This window comes from Narcine bancroftii, chromosome 14, assembly GCF_036971445.1.
Source record: "Narcine bancroftii isolate sNarBan1 chromosome 14, sNarBan1.hap1, whole genome shotgun sequence".
NCBI lineage: Eukaryota > Metazoa > Chordata > Chondrichthyes > Torpediniformes > Narcinidae > Narcine > Narcine bancroftii.
Genome location: NC_091482.1, coordinates 6793750 through 6807698, shown reverse-complemented (window position 1 = coordinate 6807698; position 13949 = coordinate 6793750). Strand labels below are relative to the sequence as shown.

Below are 13949 nucleotides of genomic sequence, written 5' to 3'. Positions count from 1 at the left end.
TCTCTGGTTTCCATTGACTTCCCCCCACCCACCTTGGCCACACCCATCCATTCTCTCTCCTCTATTGGTCTCTCTCTTCCCTTTTCACTCTGTTTCACAAAGAAAAACCGAACCTCTCCCCCAGACAATTCTCTCCCTACCTCTCTCCAGGGTCACATCCTTATCTAATTAACCCCTTCTGCCTGTTGGCCTGTGCTCCTCCCCCTACCCATCCTGCCCTCCCTTCCCTTCTCCTCTGCCCATCCTGCCCTCCCTCCCCTTCTTCCCTGCCCATCCTGCCCTCCCTTCCCTTCTCCCCTGCCCATCCTGCCTTCCCTTCCCTTCTCCCCTTGCCCATCCTGTCCTCCCTTCCCTTCTCCCCCTGCCCATCCTGCCCTCCCTTCCCTTCTCCCCCTGCCCTCCCTTCCCTTCTCCCCTGCCCATCCTGCCCTCCCTTCCCTCTTCCCCCTGCCCATCCTGCTCTCCCTTCCCCCCTTGCCCATCCTTCCCTCCCTTCCCTTCTCCCCTGACCATCCTGTTCTCCCTTCCCTTCATCCCTGCCCATCCTGCCCTCCCTTCCCTTCTCCCCTGCCCATCCTGCCCTCCCTTCCCTTCTCCCTGCCCATCCTTCCCTCTTCCCTTCTCCCTCTGCCCATCCTGCCCTCCCTTCCCTTCTCCCCTGCCCATCCTGCCCTCCCTTGCCTCTCCCCCGCCCATCCTGCCCTCCCTTCCCTTCTCTTCCTGCCCATCCTGCCCTCCCTTCCCTTCTCCCCTGCCCATCTTGCCCTCCCTTCCCTCTCCCCTGCCCATCCTGCCTTCCCTTCCCTTCTCCCTCTGCCCATCCTGCCCTCCCTTCCCTTCTCCCCCTGCCCATCCTGCCCTCCCTTGCCTCTCCCCTGCTCATCCTGCCCTCCCTTCCCTTCCCTGCCCATCCTGCTCTCCCTTGCCTCTCCCCTCCCCCTTGCCCATCCTTCCCTTCTCCCCTGACCATCCTTCCCTCCCTTCCCCTCTCCCCTGCCCTTCCTTCCCTTTTCTCCCTGTCCATCCTTCTCTTCTCCCATTGCCCATCCTTCCCTCCTCCCCCTAATTCATGAGCCTGCCTCATGAAGCCCTTGAAGAGGGGCTCAGGCAGGCCCAAAACATTGGTTATTTATCTTTACCTCGATGCTGCGAGTTCCCCTGCATTTCTGTGTCTTTATTACAATCACAACATCAGCAGACTTTTGTTTTTCACACCCTCACCCCAGGCACAACCGACCTTCAGTGATCATAGACTGGGACTGTTTCTAAGGAACGAAGGTGCCTGCGGGGTGAGCTTTTAAGAGGGATGTAAAATTACGAAGGGCACAGATAGTCACGTCTTTATCCCAGGATATGGGCGGATAAAACCTAAGGGCAATGCACAGACGTAGTGGAAAAAACTCAGCAGGTCGTGCAGCATCCGTGGGAAGTCCAGGGTAACTAATGTTTCACGTCTGGGCCTTTGGTCAGGTACTACCTGAACTGCTAAGTTTCTCCACAATGTCCCCAGTGCCTGGACGCTTTCTACTTTAACTCCCTAAAGCCAGGGAGTGCGAGTTTGAGGTGCAAAGGGAAAGATTTAAAGGGGCCATTTTCCCCACAGAGGACAGGGAGTCTGTGAAACGAGTTACCAGTGGAGGTGGGTGAAATTGTAGTGTTTTCAGGACATTTTGGACAGGAAAGGCTGAGGGAGGGAGGGAATGGGCTGAGCAGAGGCAAATGGGAATAGCACTGGGATTTGTGCTGAAGTTTGGATGTCTGCCTACATTTTGCTCATCATCGTCGCCATCAGAAGTGATCTAATCAGGGGGCATTAGGGTAACCACAGGGGGTGAGGTGGGGGGCACAAACTGCCATTCGAGAACTGACTCATCAGGGGGAAGGGGACTGGGTGTTGTACCTGCCATGGGCCTCCTCCATCCCCGACACCTCCCCTTCCCTCCGGCGTTTCAGATATGCTTATAGCATATGGAGACTAAAACACACTATTCATTTCAGTGACCCTCGCTCCCCCCCCCTCTGATGGCGGCACCTGGTGTGGTCCACAACCCCCTGGTGACGTTGGTGCAGCGGGTGGGTGGGAAGTGGCACAATAATTCATTGGCCCGCCTATGCCCCCCATGACACTAAGCCTGCCTTAATGAAGCCCAAAACGTTGGTTCTGTATCCTTATCTTTGCTACAAGGAGGACCCTGTTTGACCCACCGAGTTTCTCTAGCGTTGAGTCTTTACTTCAGTCACGGTGTCTGCAGACTTCCATGTTTTATTTCATACCATTGGGCTGAAGGGCCTGCTTCCATGCTGTTACACTTTATGACCTCTCTCGGGAATCTGATAGAGTGAATAATGACAGTTTATGATGAAGTTTCTGGGATAAATATGCCAGGGGATGAAGTGTGTATCTTAAATAAATTTTCTTACACTTAAATTTGGACATACAGCACAGTAACAGGCCCATGAGTCCATGCCGCTCAATTGCACCCAATTACCTTAACTCCTGTACATTTTGAAGGGCAGAAGGAGCACCCAGAGAAAACCCATGCAGACACAGGGAAAACATCCAAACTCCTTACAGACAGCGCCGGATTCGAACCCCGGTTGCTGGTGTTGTAACTGTGTTGCGCTGACTCTATACTACATATCTGTGGCATCCCTCTCTGTCAGTGAAAACTTCACAGTCATCCCCTCAGTCGGAGCACTGGGGGGGGCTTCTTCGCCACCCCCGCACCCATCACCACCGCAGCCAGTGAAATACAGAGAACTTCAAACACCAAGGCCAAGCTGGTTCGACCCCCAATTAAACGAACACTGTTACCTGTCGGCGCTGACAAAAATAATCTCGAACTTCTGCCCCGACTCTTTGATTTTCCGATATGACTCCACAAGAATGCGGGTGAAGTTTCTGCAAGGAGGACACTGCCACAGAAAGGAAAGGGTTAACGAGGCAAATGTTACAAGGCTGCTTCAGCATACGCATCTTTAAAACATGGTGCTCATCAAAGATGCCCTTGAGTTCACCCAGAACTCCATGAACAACTCTTGGGTTTTGTGTTGGCTTGCATCTTGCCAAATCTGAGCTAAACCCTGGCTTGTCACAGTGTCCTGTACCCGTAGATGTATAATCATCCCTGGAGGGGGAGAAAGGATTTCCATGGCATTTAAATATGGCTGGAATGCATTTAAATCAAATTTCCCAGCTCCCTGCTTGAACTATTTCCACAGCTGTTGACTCCGTTAGATGGCAAAACTCCCTTATCTGGAATTCAAGCAACCGGCAGCCTTAAGCAACTGGCAAAAAAAAATTGTGGAAAATAAATTGGTTAAAAATTATGGGTTTTAAATTGGCGCGCCTCACTGTTAGTTCACCAATCACGCAACCGGGAAATACACTTATACGGAATCTACCAATACCCATAGGTGCTGGATGCTGGGGGTTTTTCTAGACGTGATCATTAAGAGGGTAGAGGAAACCTTTTTGGCAGGAAGGGATATTGGAGAGGTTGGGCAGTGAGTGGAGGGGAAGCAGAGGCCAGGAGGGTCAGAGTGTCCACCTTCTCCCACCCACTCTGAACTTTGAGGCCTGCCCAAACTCGCTGCTACAACTGTGGTCACTGGTACACGGCCATTCCCAGTCTTGGCACAAGTTCAAATATGCCCCAATCTCTGCAACCAACTCTAGCTTTGAACAGGAAGCTGCCGAGCAGGGACACAGACCTTTCTGCCCATTTAGTCCATGTTGACCCCTTAAGGATGTACTTATGTTAATCCCACTGGCAATGCAGTGTTCTGTCTGCACTACATTGGACCACCAGCAATGCTGTGTTCTCTAAGCACTGCACCACTGGCAGTTAGTGTTCTCTAGGCACGGCACCACTGGCAATCCAGTGATCTCTCTGCATTGCACCACTGGCAATCCAGTGTTCTACTTGAACTGCACCACTGGCAATACAGGTTCTCTCTGCACTGCACTGGGTGGCATCAATGGCAAAGTGGTCCTCTTGGAACCATGCCAGATTGCCACCCAGATCAGGCATTCATTGGCTTAAATCACCTCTGCTGTTTAAAACAAGTCACAAGCAAATAGGTTCATTCAAGAGCCTGATAGCTGTGGGTAAGAAACTGTTTTTTTTAAGTCTGTTGGAGAGCATTTTCCCCACCCTTAAGCTTTCTCCCAGATGGGAGGAGGGAAAAGAGAGTGCGTCCTAGGTGGGTTAGGCCCTGCCTTTCCCAGGCAGCAGGAGATGTACATTGAGCCCGTGGAGGGAAGGAAGCTTGCCTGATGTTCTGAGCGGAGCAGCTCCCATCCCACAAGGTGATGCATCTGGTGAGTTTCCTCTCAATGGTGTTGAGGACATTCCAAACCTCCTTCCAAGAAAGTGGATGAGTTGGTACGCTTTGGGATGGTATGGGGTAGAGGGGTGAATGTCCTGATGAAACCCAGGGGAGGATCTGGGGTGAAACTCCCCACACCAGGATGAATAGAGGGGGTGCCCGAGGGGATCGGTGGTGATCACGGAGGCTGATGGGTAGAGAAGGAGAGCGTGCGTTGGGACACTTCGAGCCTTACCCAGTGCGCAGAAAAGTAAATACCAATGTAGCTGCCGTTCAGATCGCTGCTGTTCACCGTCTGGCCGCCATTCCTAACCAGCGAGCCGGCCACGACTTCGCCGAAGGACTTGGGGCCCCATGGGAACTCGGACCCTGCTCAAGGAGACAAAGCGATCAGCGCGGTAGCAACGGACCGAAACGGCTTCCCGCGGCCCAACGCTGGGTGCTGTATACTCCCTACCTAGTGGGTCATCCCGGATGATCAGCTGCCCGTTCCGGCTGACGATTCTCCCGGTGCTCGCCTCGATGAAGATGAGGGTGGGAATATTGGTGACTTTGTACTTGCTCCAAAGCTTCACCTGAAATTGGAGAACAACGACTGCTCAGCTAATGCGCTGTTCAGAGGGATGAATGGACAGGTACAAAATAGGTGAGGCTGGACCTTGAGTATTGTGTCAGACCCAAACATGCTGCAGGAACTCAGCAGGTCACCCAGCATCTGTGGGAAATAAAGGGTAACCAACGTTTTGGACCTGGCCCCTTCAACAATGTTTAAGCCAAAAGCTGGTGTTTCTGAATGAAGAGGAGAGGGGAGGGAGGAAGGAGGGGAGGGAGGAAGGAGGGGAGGGAGGGGGAGGGGAGAGAGGAGAGGTGGGGAAGGGAGGGGAGAGAGGAGGAGGGGGATGGGGATGGGAGAATAGGTGGATGTGGGTTGGAGGGTAGAAGAGTAAAAAGCTGAGGTGATAGGAATAGGAGGTATCTTTCTGAGAGGACAGGGAAGGGAAGGGGGTGGGGAGCTGGAGGAAGGGAGACAGAAGGATGAAGGGAAAGAGAGAAAGAGGGCCAGGAGGAGGGTTTACTGCCAAACTGAGGCTATGCACAAATTTGAGAAACAACACCTAATATTCTGCCTGAGCACCTCCAATCAGATGGGATTGACAACTTCTCCACATTCTGCTAAAGCCCTCTCACTCGTCTCTGTTCCCTTCACTTCCAAAAGATGCTGCGTGGCCTGCTGAGTTTCTCCAGCACGTTTCTGTATTGCAGTACGGTCAGTGTCTGCAGGCATTCCTGTTTAACACCTGGAGTACCGTGTGCAGTTCTGGTCTGCCCACGACAGGAAGATTCTGGAAAGGGTGCAGAAGAGGTTTCCCAGGGGTGCAGCTGGATAAGAGGGTTATGAGCTATGGGGAGAGGATGGACAAACCTGAGTAATTTTCTCTGGAACATCAGGGCTAAGGGCGGGGTGGGGGTGGGGGGTGGAGACCTGATAGATATTTATAAAACTTTGAGTGGCATTGAGATTTCTGATTTATTGTCAGCGTACCTACATGACATCACACAACCCTGAGATTCCTTTTTTCTTGCGAGCCAGACAGAATTACCACTAATTGGCAGTGTAAAAAATAAATTGTACACACAGTAAAATAAAGAACTGAAAACAGTAAACGGCAGAGGATATTTCATATTTGTATAGGTGTACAGTGTATATGTATTGTTTGCCTGTATGTGTTTTTGCAGTGTTTTGCACTGAGGATTGGAGAACGATGTTTTGTTGGGTTGTACTTGTACAATTGGATGATAAATGAACTGGTGGAAGTGGATCCAATAGTAGAGTTGAAGAGGCTTCTAGCTAGACAGATGAGTCTTCTACAGGTGGACCATGGAGAGCATTCTGGCTGGTGGTATCACTGCCTGGTTCAGATGCACCAACTCTCAGGACAAGAATAAAGTCCAGAGGGTTGTTAACTCGGCCTGCGACACCACGGGCATCAGACTCCATTCCATTGAGGACATTGACATAAGACAGCGTCTTAAAAAAAACAGCCTCTATCCTCAAGGACCCCACCCCCCCCCAGTCCAAGGCATCTTCACTCTGCTACCATTGGGTAAAAGGAACAGGTGCCTGAAGACGAGCACTCAATGGCACAAGGACAGCTTCTTCCCCGCTGCCATCAGATTCCTGAATAATTCAATGAACCAAAGACACTGCCTCACTTTTCATGCTCTGTTGTTTTTATTTTTTATAGTAATGTTGTAAGGTGGTTATAATATGAATGATTGCACAACGACGCTGCCGCAAACCCCAAATTTCATGACTTGTTCACGACAATAAATTCTGAGTCTGAGTCTGGATTTTGGACCCTGGGAAACAGAACCAAAGGATTCCAAACAAACTGACTGGAATTTTAGAGCACAAGGGAAGTAAACCCGAAGGTATCTGGGTGCACATTTAAAAGCAGAGTGACATGGTGGCCTTATTCAGTAGGACAGCTTGTCAGAGAGCAGAACAAATACTCTCTATGAGGCATTGTATGACCAGTCTCACAAAAGGCCCATTTAAAAATCAATTTGAAAATGCCAAATTAACATCTAATTGCATCACATCTTAAACCAATCACTCAGGGCCATTCTCAACCAGATTCACAATCTCCAACCTAAATTCTGACCTGTCATTCGGCCAACAACGTTCAGCAGATTTCTCAGTTCAAAGGCACGTATTTTTGACAATAAACACCGTAAATTTAAAAAAAAAGTTCTGAACGACTTTCAGGCAAGAGAAACGCAATGTCTGATCAGAGCAATCTCTTGAGATGGGATTGTCACCTCTAGGATCCTTATGTCACAAAAAAGAGATATTAAAATCGAAGAATAAGTAGAAACAGTCGCTGTTCCTGAAACCCACCCTTTTTTCTTGCTCCCTGAACTGACATGAACTTGGACTTGTTAAGTTCTGGCACCCAGGTTGAGCACAGTTGATGCTGGGAGTGAAGCCATGGGCTGGTATGGGCTTTTTCCTGACAGCTTCACTGCCCGCCCTGGCTCCGGGTGAGTACAGAAACACGTCATCCCTGCATGACATGCTAACTTACTTGTCCTCGGGATCCAATCCACAGGACACAAATGAATGAGCTAGAGACATCAGTGGTTTTCATATTTTTTCTTTCCACTTCTACCGGAACGCTTCCACCAGCGCTGTCTCCGCTCCATCCTCAACATTCATTGGAGCGACTTCATCTCCAACATCGAAGTCCTCGAGATGGCAGAGGCCAGCAGCATCGAATCCACACTGCTGAAGATCCAACTGCGCTGGGTAGGTCACGTCTCCAGAATGGAGGACCATCGCCTTCCCCAGATTGTGTTCTATGGCGACCTCTCCACTGGCCACCGTGACAGAGGTGCACCAAAGAAGAGGTACAAGGACTGCCTAAAGAAATCTCTTGGTGCCTGCCACATTGACCACCGCCAGTGGGCTGATCTCGCCTCCAACCGTGCATCTTGGCGCCTCACAGTTCGGCGGGCAGCAACCACCTTTGAAGAAGACCGCAGAGCCCACCTCACTGACAAAAAACAAAGGAGGAAAAACCCAACACCCAACCCCAACCCACCAATTTTCCCTTGCAACCACTGCAACCGTGACTGCCTGTCCCACATCGGACTTGTCAGCCACAAACGAGCCTGCAGCTGACGTGGACATTACCCCTCCATAAATCTTCGTCCGCGAAGCCAAGCCAAAGAAAAGAAAAAGAAGAAAGACTTCAGGCGGTCTGTGAGAAGGTTTGAAAACCACCATTTTAAATCATATCTAATTGACTCGCTATGTGCACAGTTGCATAACTCCAAAGGAAATGGACCCATGATAATTTCTCTCAAGCAAAATATTTCAGTAACAATTGGGTCTAGAGCAGTGGTTCTCAACCTTCCCACTCACATCCCACCTGAAGCAATCCCTTACTAATCACAGAGCACCGATGGTGCAGGTGAAATGTGAGGGGGAAGAAAAAGTTGAAAACCACTGAGCTAAATCAGACCTAAAAACTCAGCAAAAAAAATGAAGCCTGTTATGCTCAGGCCCTGCACCTTTTCTCCAGCACTTTATTAACTGCAATCACAGCGTCTGCAGACTTTCTCGCTCATTCTGTTCTTAATGTAGAAGCTTGGTTTGACTTGGGGGGATGGGGGGGGGTGGTGGTGGGGGGGTGCACAATTTGCATTATCATTAACAGAAACAGAAAAACGTACAAAATGCTTGTACCAGACACAGAAATGATCAACCGATGTGTAAATTTATCTTTCCCACCCCAATGAGATGGATTTTAACATTTCAAACAAGACGAATTTCCCCCGAAACAAAGCAGGTGCAGGAGCTTGGGGCAATTCAGGTGGAGACTGTCTTTCTACAGCTAAAGGGATTTTTGGAATGCATCTTTACACAGTCGAAGTCATCAGTAAAAACACCAGCCCATTGCCAAGTGACAAGAGTTCATAATGTTTATTTCATTTATGGTTTTTGGACTGCAGGCATATAACAGCATAATCAAGGAATTTGACCGGTACACAGGCTGTCTAAAAAGGAATGTGCAAGAGTTTGGAGTCAATTTGTGCACCGCAATTTATCCTGCAGGACCCCTACAACTTTTCGTACCAGAAACATTCATTGACAGTCATCCCCTCTGCAGCACGTCCAACCCCCGGGACTGTTGCACTCAGGGATTTGCAGTCTAAAAAAGGCGCCCAGTGTGAACGACCACATGGGCAGTCATTATGTTCATTTTTTTCCAATATTTTCCCGACATTGCAATCTAAAAAACATGGAATCACAGTGGGCCACTTGCTCATCAAGTTTACACTACCAGTAAGTGATAATTCTGCCTCTCCTCCAGGTTAAAGAATCGCAGGGATGTATGTGATGTCATGTATGAAACACAAACATCTGCAGACGCTGTGATTGCAGTAAAAACACACTGAAACGCTGGAGGAACCCAGCCGGTCTTTAGAGCGTCCTTAGAAGACAAAGATTTATCACCGACATTTCGGGCCTGAGCCCTTCAAGGAATAAGCAGAACGCATTCTGACAATACAGGTACGCCCCACCTTACGAATACTCGAATTACGAAAATTCGCTTTTACAAAGAAAGCCATGTTCGCTTTTATGGAAGGATTTGAATAGGTTTTAGCTTTTATGAAAATAGCCTCCAATAGTAGTGAACAGGTCTTCACTTTATACCATTTTGGCTAACGAAAGGTTTCATAGGAACGTCTAGTTTCATAAAGTGGGGTTTACCTGTGCATCTGAAATCTGAAATCAATTCCTTTCCTCAACCGATGACATTCACCAAGAGTTTTGCTGGCATTTTAGTCCAGATTTATCGAGCTAATTGATTTGAACTCACATGGAGACTACCAGCCCCCACCATGACAACATTTTACAGGACAGTGTCCTGTGTGGATGCATCACTGTGTGGGACGGTAGCACAAATCATCGGGCCGGAAGCCAATACACAGGATCATCGGAACGGGCAAAATCACTGGGGTCTCCCTTTCCTCCACTGACGACATTCATGGGGAGCACTGCTTAAATAGAGCTCAAAGAATTATCGAGGACCCTTTCCATCCACCGCACAGGATCTTTGACCCTCTACCATCAGGAAGGAGGGACAGGAACATCAAAATCAAGACTGCCAGGCTGGGAACTAGCTTTATGAAGCACAAAAGTCTTCCGAAGGCCGTGATTGAAAAACGGTGAGATTGATGAAAAATGATGGGGATGACTCGATGGGCTGAATTCTACTCCTCTGCCTTATGGTCCATCCTGTAACCTTGGGCCTCTAATAAATGAAATGAGTAAATTATTCCAAAATATTTCTATGTAAACTTATTTTATATATCTTTATGTATGGTTCTGATTTTGATGCTCATACTTCTTTCCCATTAATCCATCCAGGTGTTAATATCCTTCAGGGCCAATATCCCTCTATCAATAGTGGCCTCGGTGAATTGCTCTGGAATCCTCTCATCCGCAATCTCTTCATCATGGGGAGCACGAAGAGGGTAGGCGCTGGGATCCTGAAAAGTCAACCAGCTGCTGGAGGGACTCACTGAGTCGCACACAACTCCCCTGGGTAGAAATTGCCAGTGGTCCTCATGCACTGCCAGACTGGGAGCATCCGCAAGTTAGAGGAACAACACCTCCTCTCCCGTCTGGGTGCCCTGCAACCGGACGGCATTAACATCGACTTCTCCAGTTTCCATATAAAACTCACCCCCCTCCCCAGCTTCACTCCCCCGCCTCATTTCCCCCAGCTCTGTCTCTCTCTTTTCCCTCTGTTTCCTTTTCAAGATTCAGTTTAATATCATAGAAATAAAACATTGTCCTATTACATGAAATTTCTTTTTGCCTGCTTCAGGGCAGACAGATTCACCACCGGCATGAATTACCTAATCGCCTCTTACAGTCGGGGAGAGAGAGAAGCACAAGAGAGAGCCCCCAGAGTCACCGAGTGTCTGTAGATTTGCCTCCAGCGTTTCTGCAGCCACACAGAGTCCAGTCCAAACCGTTGGCGACCCGAGCTCCAGATCCGAACCTCAGACACGGTCAGGGACCCTTCAGCGCCCTCGGCACCTCCTCACATCCTGGTTCCGATACCTGGTATTTCTCCAGCCAGTGCGAGCCAGTCTCCAGCAGCCCACAGCTTCCGCGGGTTCCTTGCCTCGAGTCACCAGCAGCCCCGCCGCCCGCACTGGTCCCTCAGCCGCAGAGCCCCCTCACTGTCCCGCCGCCGTGGTCACCGTCCCCGCGGGTCATCTCCTCTGCTTCTCCTTCTCAGATGAGTGATAATCTCATCCTCTGGTGCCCTGCTCCAGTCCTCTGCCTCCCTGGGGTCTGCAGCCCCTCGTGGCTGCCGCCGATTATAGACGCCGCCATCTTGGGTGCAGACCTGCGGTCGTGGGATTTCAAATAAATCCCCCGTCGGCTCCCTCAGCGGGACGTTCAAAGTCTGCAAGGGGGGATGAGCCCCATAGGAGCCCAAAATCAATTCTCACCTTTCCTCTTATCATATCCAATTAACACCTTTTGTCTTATAGTCTGGACTCCTTCCCCCTCCCATTCTTCCCCCTTTCATCAGCCCTTAATTCAAATGCTGTGTTTCTTTCCTCACACTGGAGGAAGGGCTCAGGCCCGAGACGTCGGTAACACACCCTTACCTCCCACGGACGCCGCGAGACCAGCTGAGTTCCTCCAGCGTCCCTGTGTTTTTAACCCCAGTCTGCGTCTGCAGACCGTGGAGTTTCACTCTCTGAAGGAAAGGAAGTAGTGGGCAACAGGCTTCAGTCTCTTCACAGCCGCCACCTGCCAAAAGCCTCAGCGGTGAGGGATGGAAAACCATTGCTGACGGCAGCTGTCACCCGGAGCCATCTCTGGCTCAGATCTACGAGCACTTGGAATGGAGCAATTGTCCTCGTGTTTACATGCCCCATTAACTAATTCCATTACCAGTGTCACAACAGTAGGTTTCAAGAACCATGTGAGTGCCTGCTTATAACACTGACGTGACATAATTACATTGAATCTCTCCACACATCTCTGTGTACATCCTACAGCATGCCTTTGATGCTTGTATCCTTGTTTGCAGTTGTGACAAATTAAAACGGAAATTACAGCTCATTAAGTTGTCAAACAGCAGTTAAAGGCATGGGGGGTTCTGGGAATCTATACAGCAGTGGGGCCAATTATCAGTGCAGTGAAGATTTTTGGCTACTATCTGAGGACGTCAATGCAGAAGAGTGTGTTCACACGAAGGCACTGGCCTCAAAAGTTCAAAGTTTCCTTTTATTGTAAAGAAACAATATTAAAAATGTAATATTCATGATGCACTTCAACTTCTGTCCGCCCTAAAGCAAACAGCGAGTTGCTGTCAGCATTGCCTGGTGCCCCTAACAATGGGGGAAAGAGGAGCAAAGGAGAGTCCCTTCCGAGACTCCGAGTGTCCATGGATTCGCCTCCAGTCCTCTTGCAGCCTTTGCACCCGCACAGACTCCTCTTCAATCCATCGGCCGCCCGAGCTCCAGCGATCGGGGCCGGGGTTTGAGTTTGTACTAATGGCTGCAGATTCAAAACTTGCCGGATCACGGGAGTTGCCGAACCATGGGGCGCTGGATAATAGAAGTTGAACCTGCGTTACCGGCTTGTGGTTGGGGGGGGGGGTCTGGAGACTGGTGAACTACTGGTAGGTATTGGACGTTTCAGGCCTGAGCCCTTCCTCAAGGTATTCGTGATAAAAGACAGGCTTCTGAAATGAAAGGCTGGGGTAAGAATGAGAGGGGGAGGAGTCCATACTTACTGAATTGATAAGAAGAACGGTAGCACAGATCGAGCCTTTTCAGTTCATCTCACTCATACCAACTGCATACAACTGATCCCACCTCTGAGTTGATCCAACACCGGTTGGTCAGAGTTCAGAGCGACGTGTACCCAAACAGAAGGCGGCGGAGATGGCAACAACAGAGTCAGACTGCTTCATCCCACCGTGTATGTGCTGGCGCTCAAATGCACATCCCATCATCAGCTCTTCTGTGCCTTGGCAATTCATGCTCTCTCTCAGATGTTTTTAATTTAGAAAAAAAATTCTAATTCAGAGATGCAACACGGTTAAAAGACCCTTCCGGCCCAATGAGCCCGCATCACCCATTTAACCGACAGCAGCACTGTTAGTGGAGCGCTGTTACAGTGCCAGTGATCAGGACCGGGTTTCGAATCTATAAGGAGTTTGTACATTCTCCCCGTGTCTGCATGAGTTTCCACCATTTAGTTACTGTACAACTAAATTTTTAAAATATTTTAAGGATATATAAATTAAATTCAGAAGGTGGGAGGAAACCAGAGCACCTGGAGGGCATACAAATTCCTCACAGACTGTGCCGGATTCAAACCCGGAGTGCGCTGACCATGCCAATCCAAGGCCGTGAGAGTGCTGGCCCCCGTCGCCTTTCCAGGCACTTGTGTCCCAGATTTTCCAGATGTAACTCTAGCTGATATTCTGCAGTGAATTACCGGCAGTAGCCCGTGTGATAATAGAGTCAAACACGTGCTCTCTTCTCTCCCTGCACCCCCCAACCCCCACTCTCTGCAGTGATGTCAATTAATGAACAAGAACTCCCTGCCAATTTTTTCCTGCCCCACCCCTCCCTGCTTCTCCGCCTTCCCTTCTCCTTGCTGACATCCGCTCATAGTTTAGACAAAACGCAGCATGACCCCTCCACGACTGACACTCCCGGGGGCATATCTTCTCCCACACTGAGACATTTTAAATTGCCCAGTTTCTATTTGGTTTATCACTGCAGGAAATGTTCACCGCACACCACAAATCACTTGTGTGTTTTTTTAAAAAAAACCAAGAATGTGACTTTCTACAAGAGGAGGAAAGAATCCATAGGCAGGATGAGAAACTGCTTGAGATGATCCTGAAACAGGAATAAAATAGCAGGTCGCACCCATCCCAAGTCTAAATTAATTTGAAACAGTCGTGCTGGATAATGCTTCCAGCTTTCTGAACCACCCTCACCTTAATCCTTTGGACTCCGTGTCCCAGTTTTCAGGGACTACCGACAAATGCATCTAA

General features: G+C 49.5%; 1 protein-coding gene across 2 annotated transcripts in view; it reads right to left on the bottom strand.

The window, feature by feature from the left end:
* The window catches only part of nxn (nucleoredoxin), a 90886-nt gene that overhangs the window by 35866 nt on the left and 41071 nt on the right, over positions 1 to 13949 (bottom strand). For both annotated transcript variants that reach the window (XM_069910958.1, XM_069910959.1), the window contains exons 2-4: positions 4790 to 4907; positions 4568 to 4701; positions 2816 to 2916 (exon numbers count right to left, since the gene is read on the bottom strand). In XM_069910958.1, coding sequence (XP_069767059.1) covers positions 2816 to 2916; positions 4568 to 4701; positions 4790 to 4907 — 353 coding nt within the window. The remainder of the gene's footprint in view (positions 1 to 2815; positions 2917 to 4567; positions 4702 to 4789; positions 4908 to 13949) is intronic.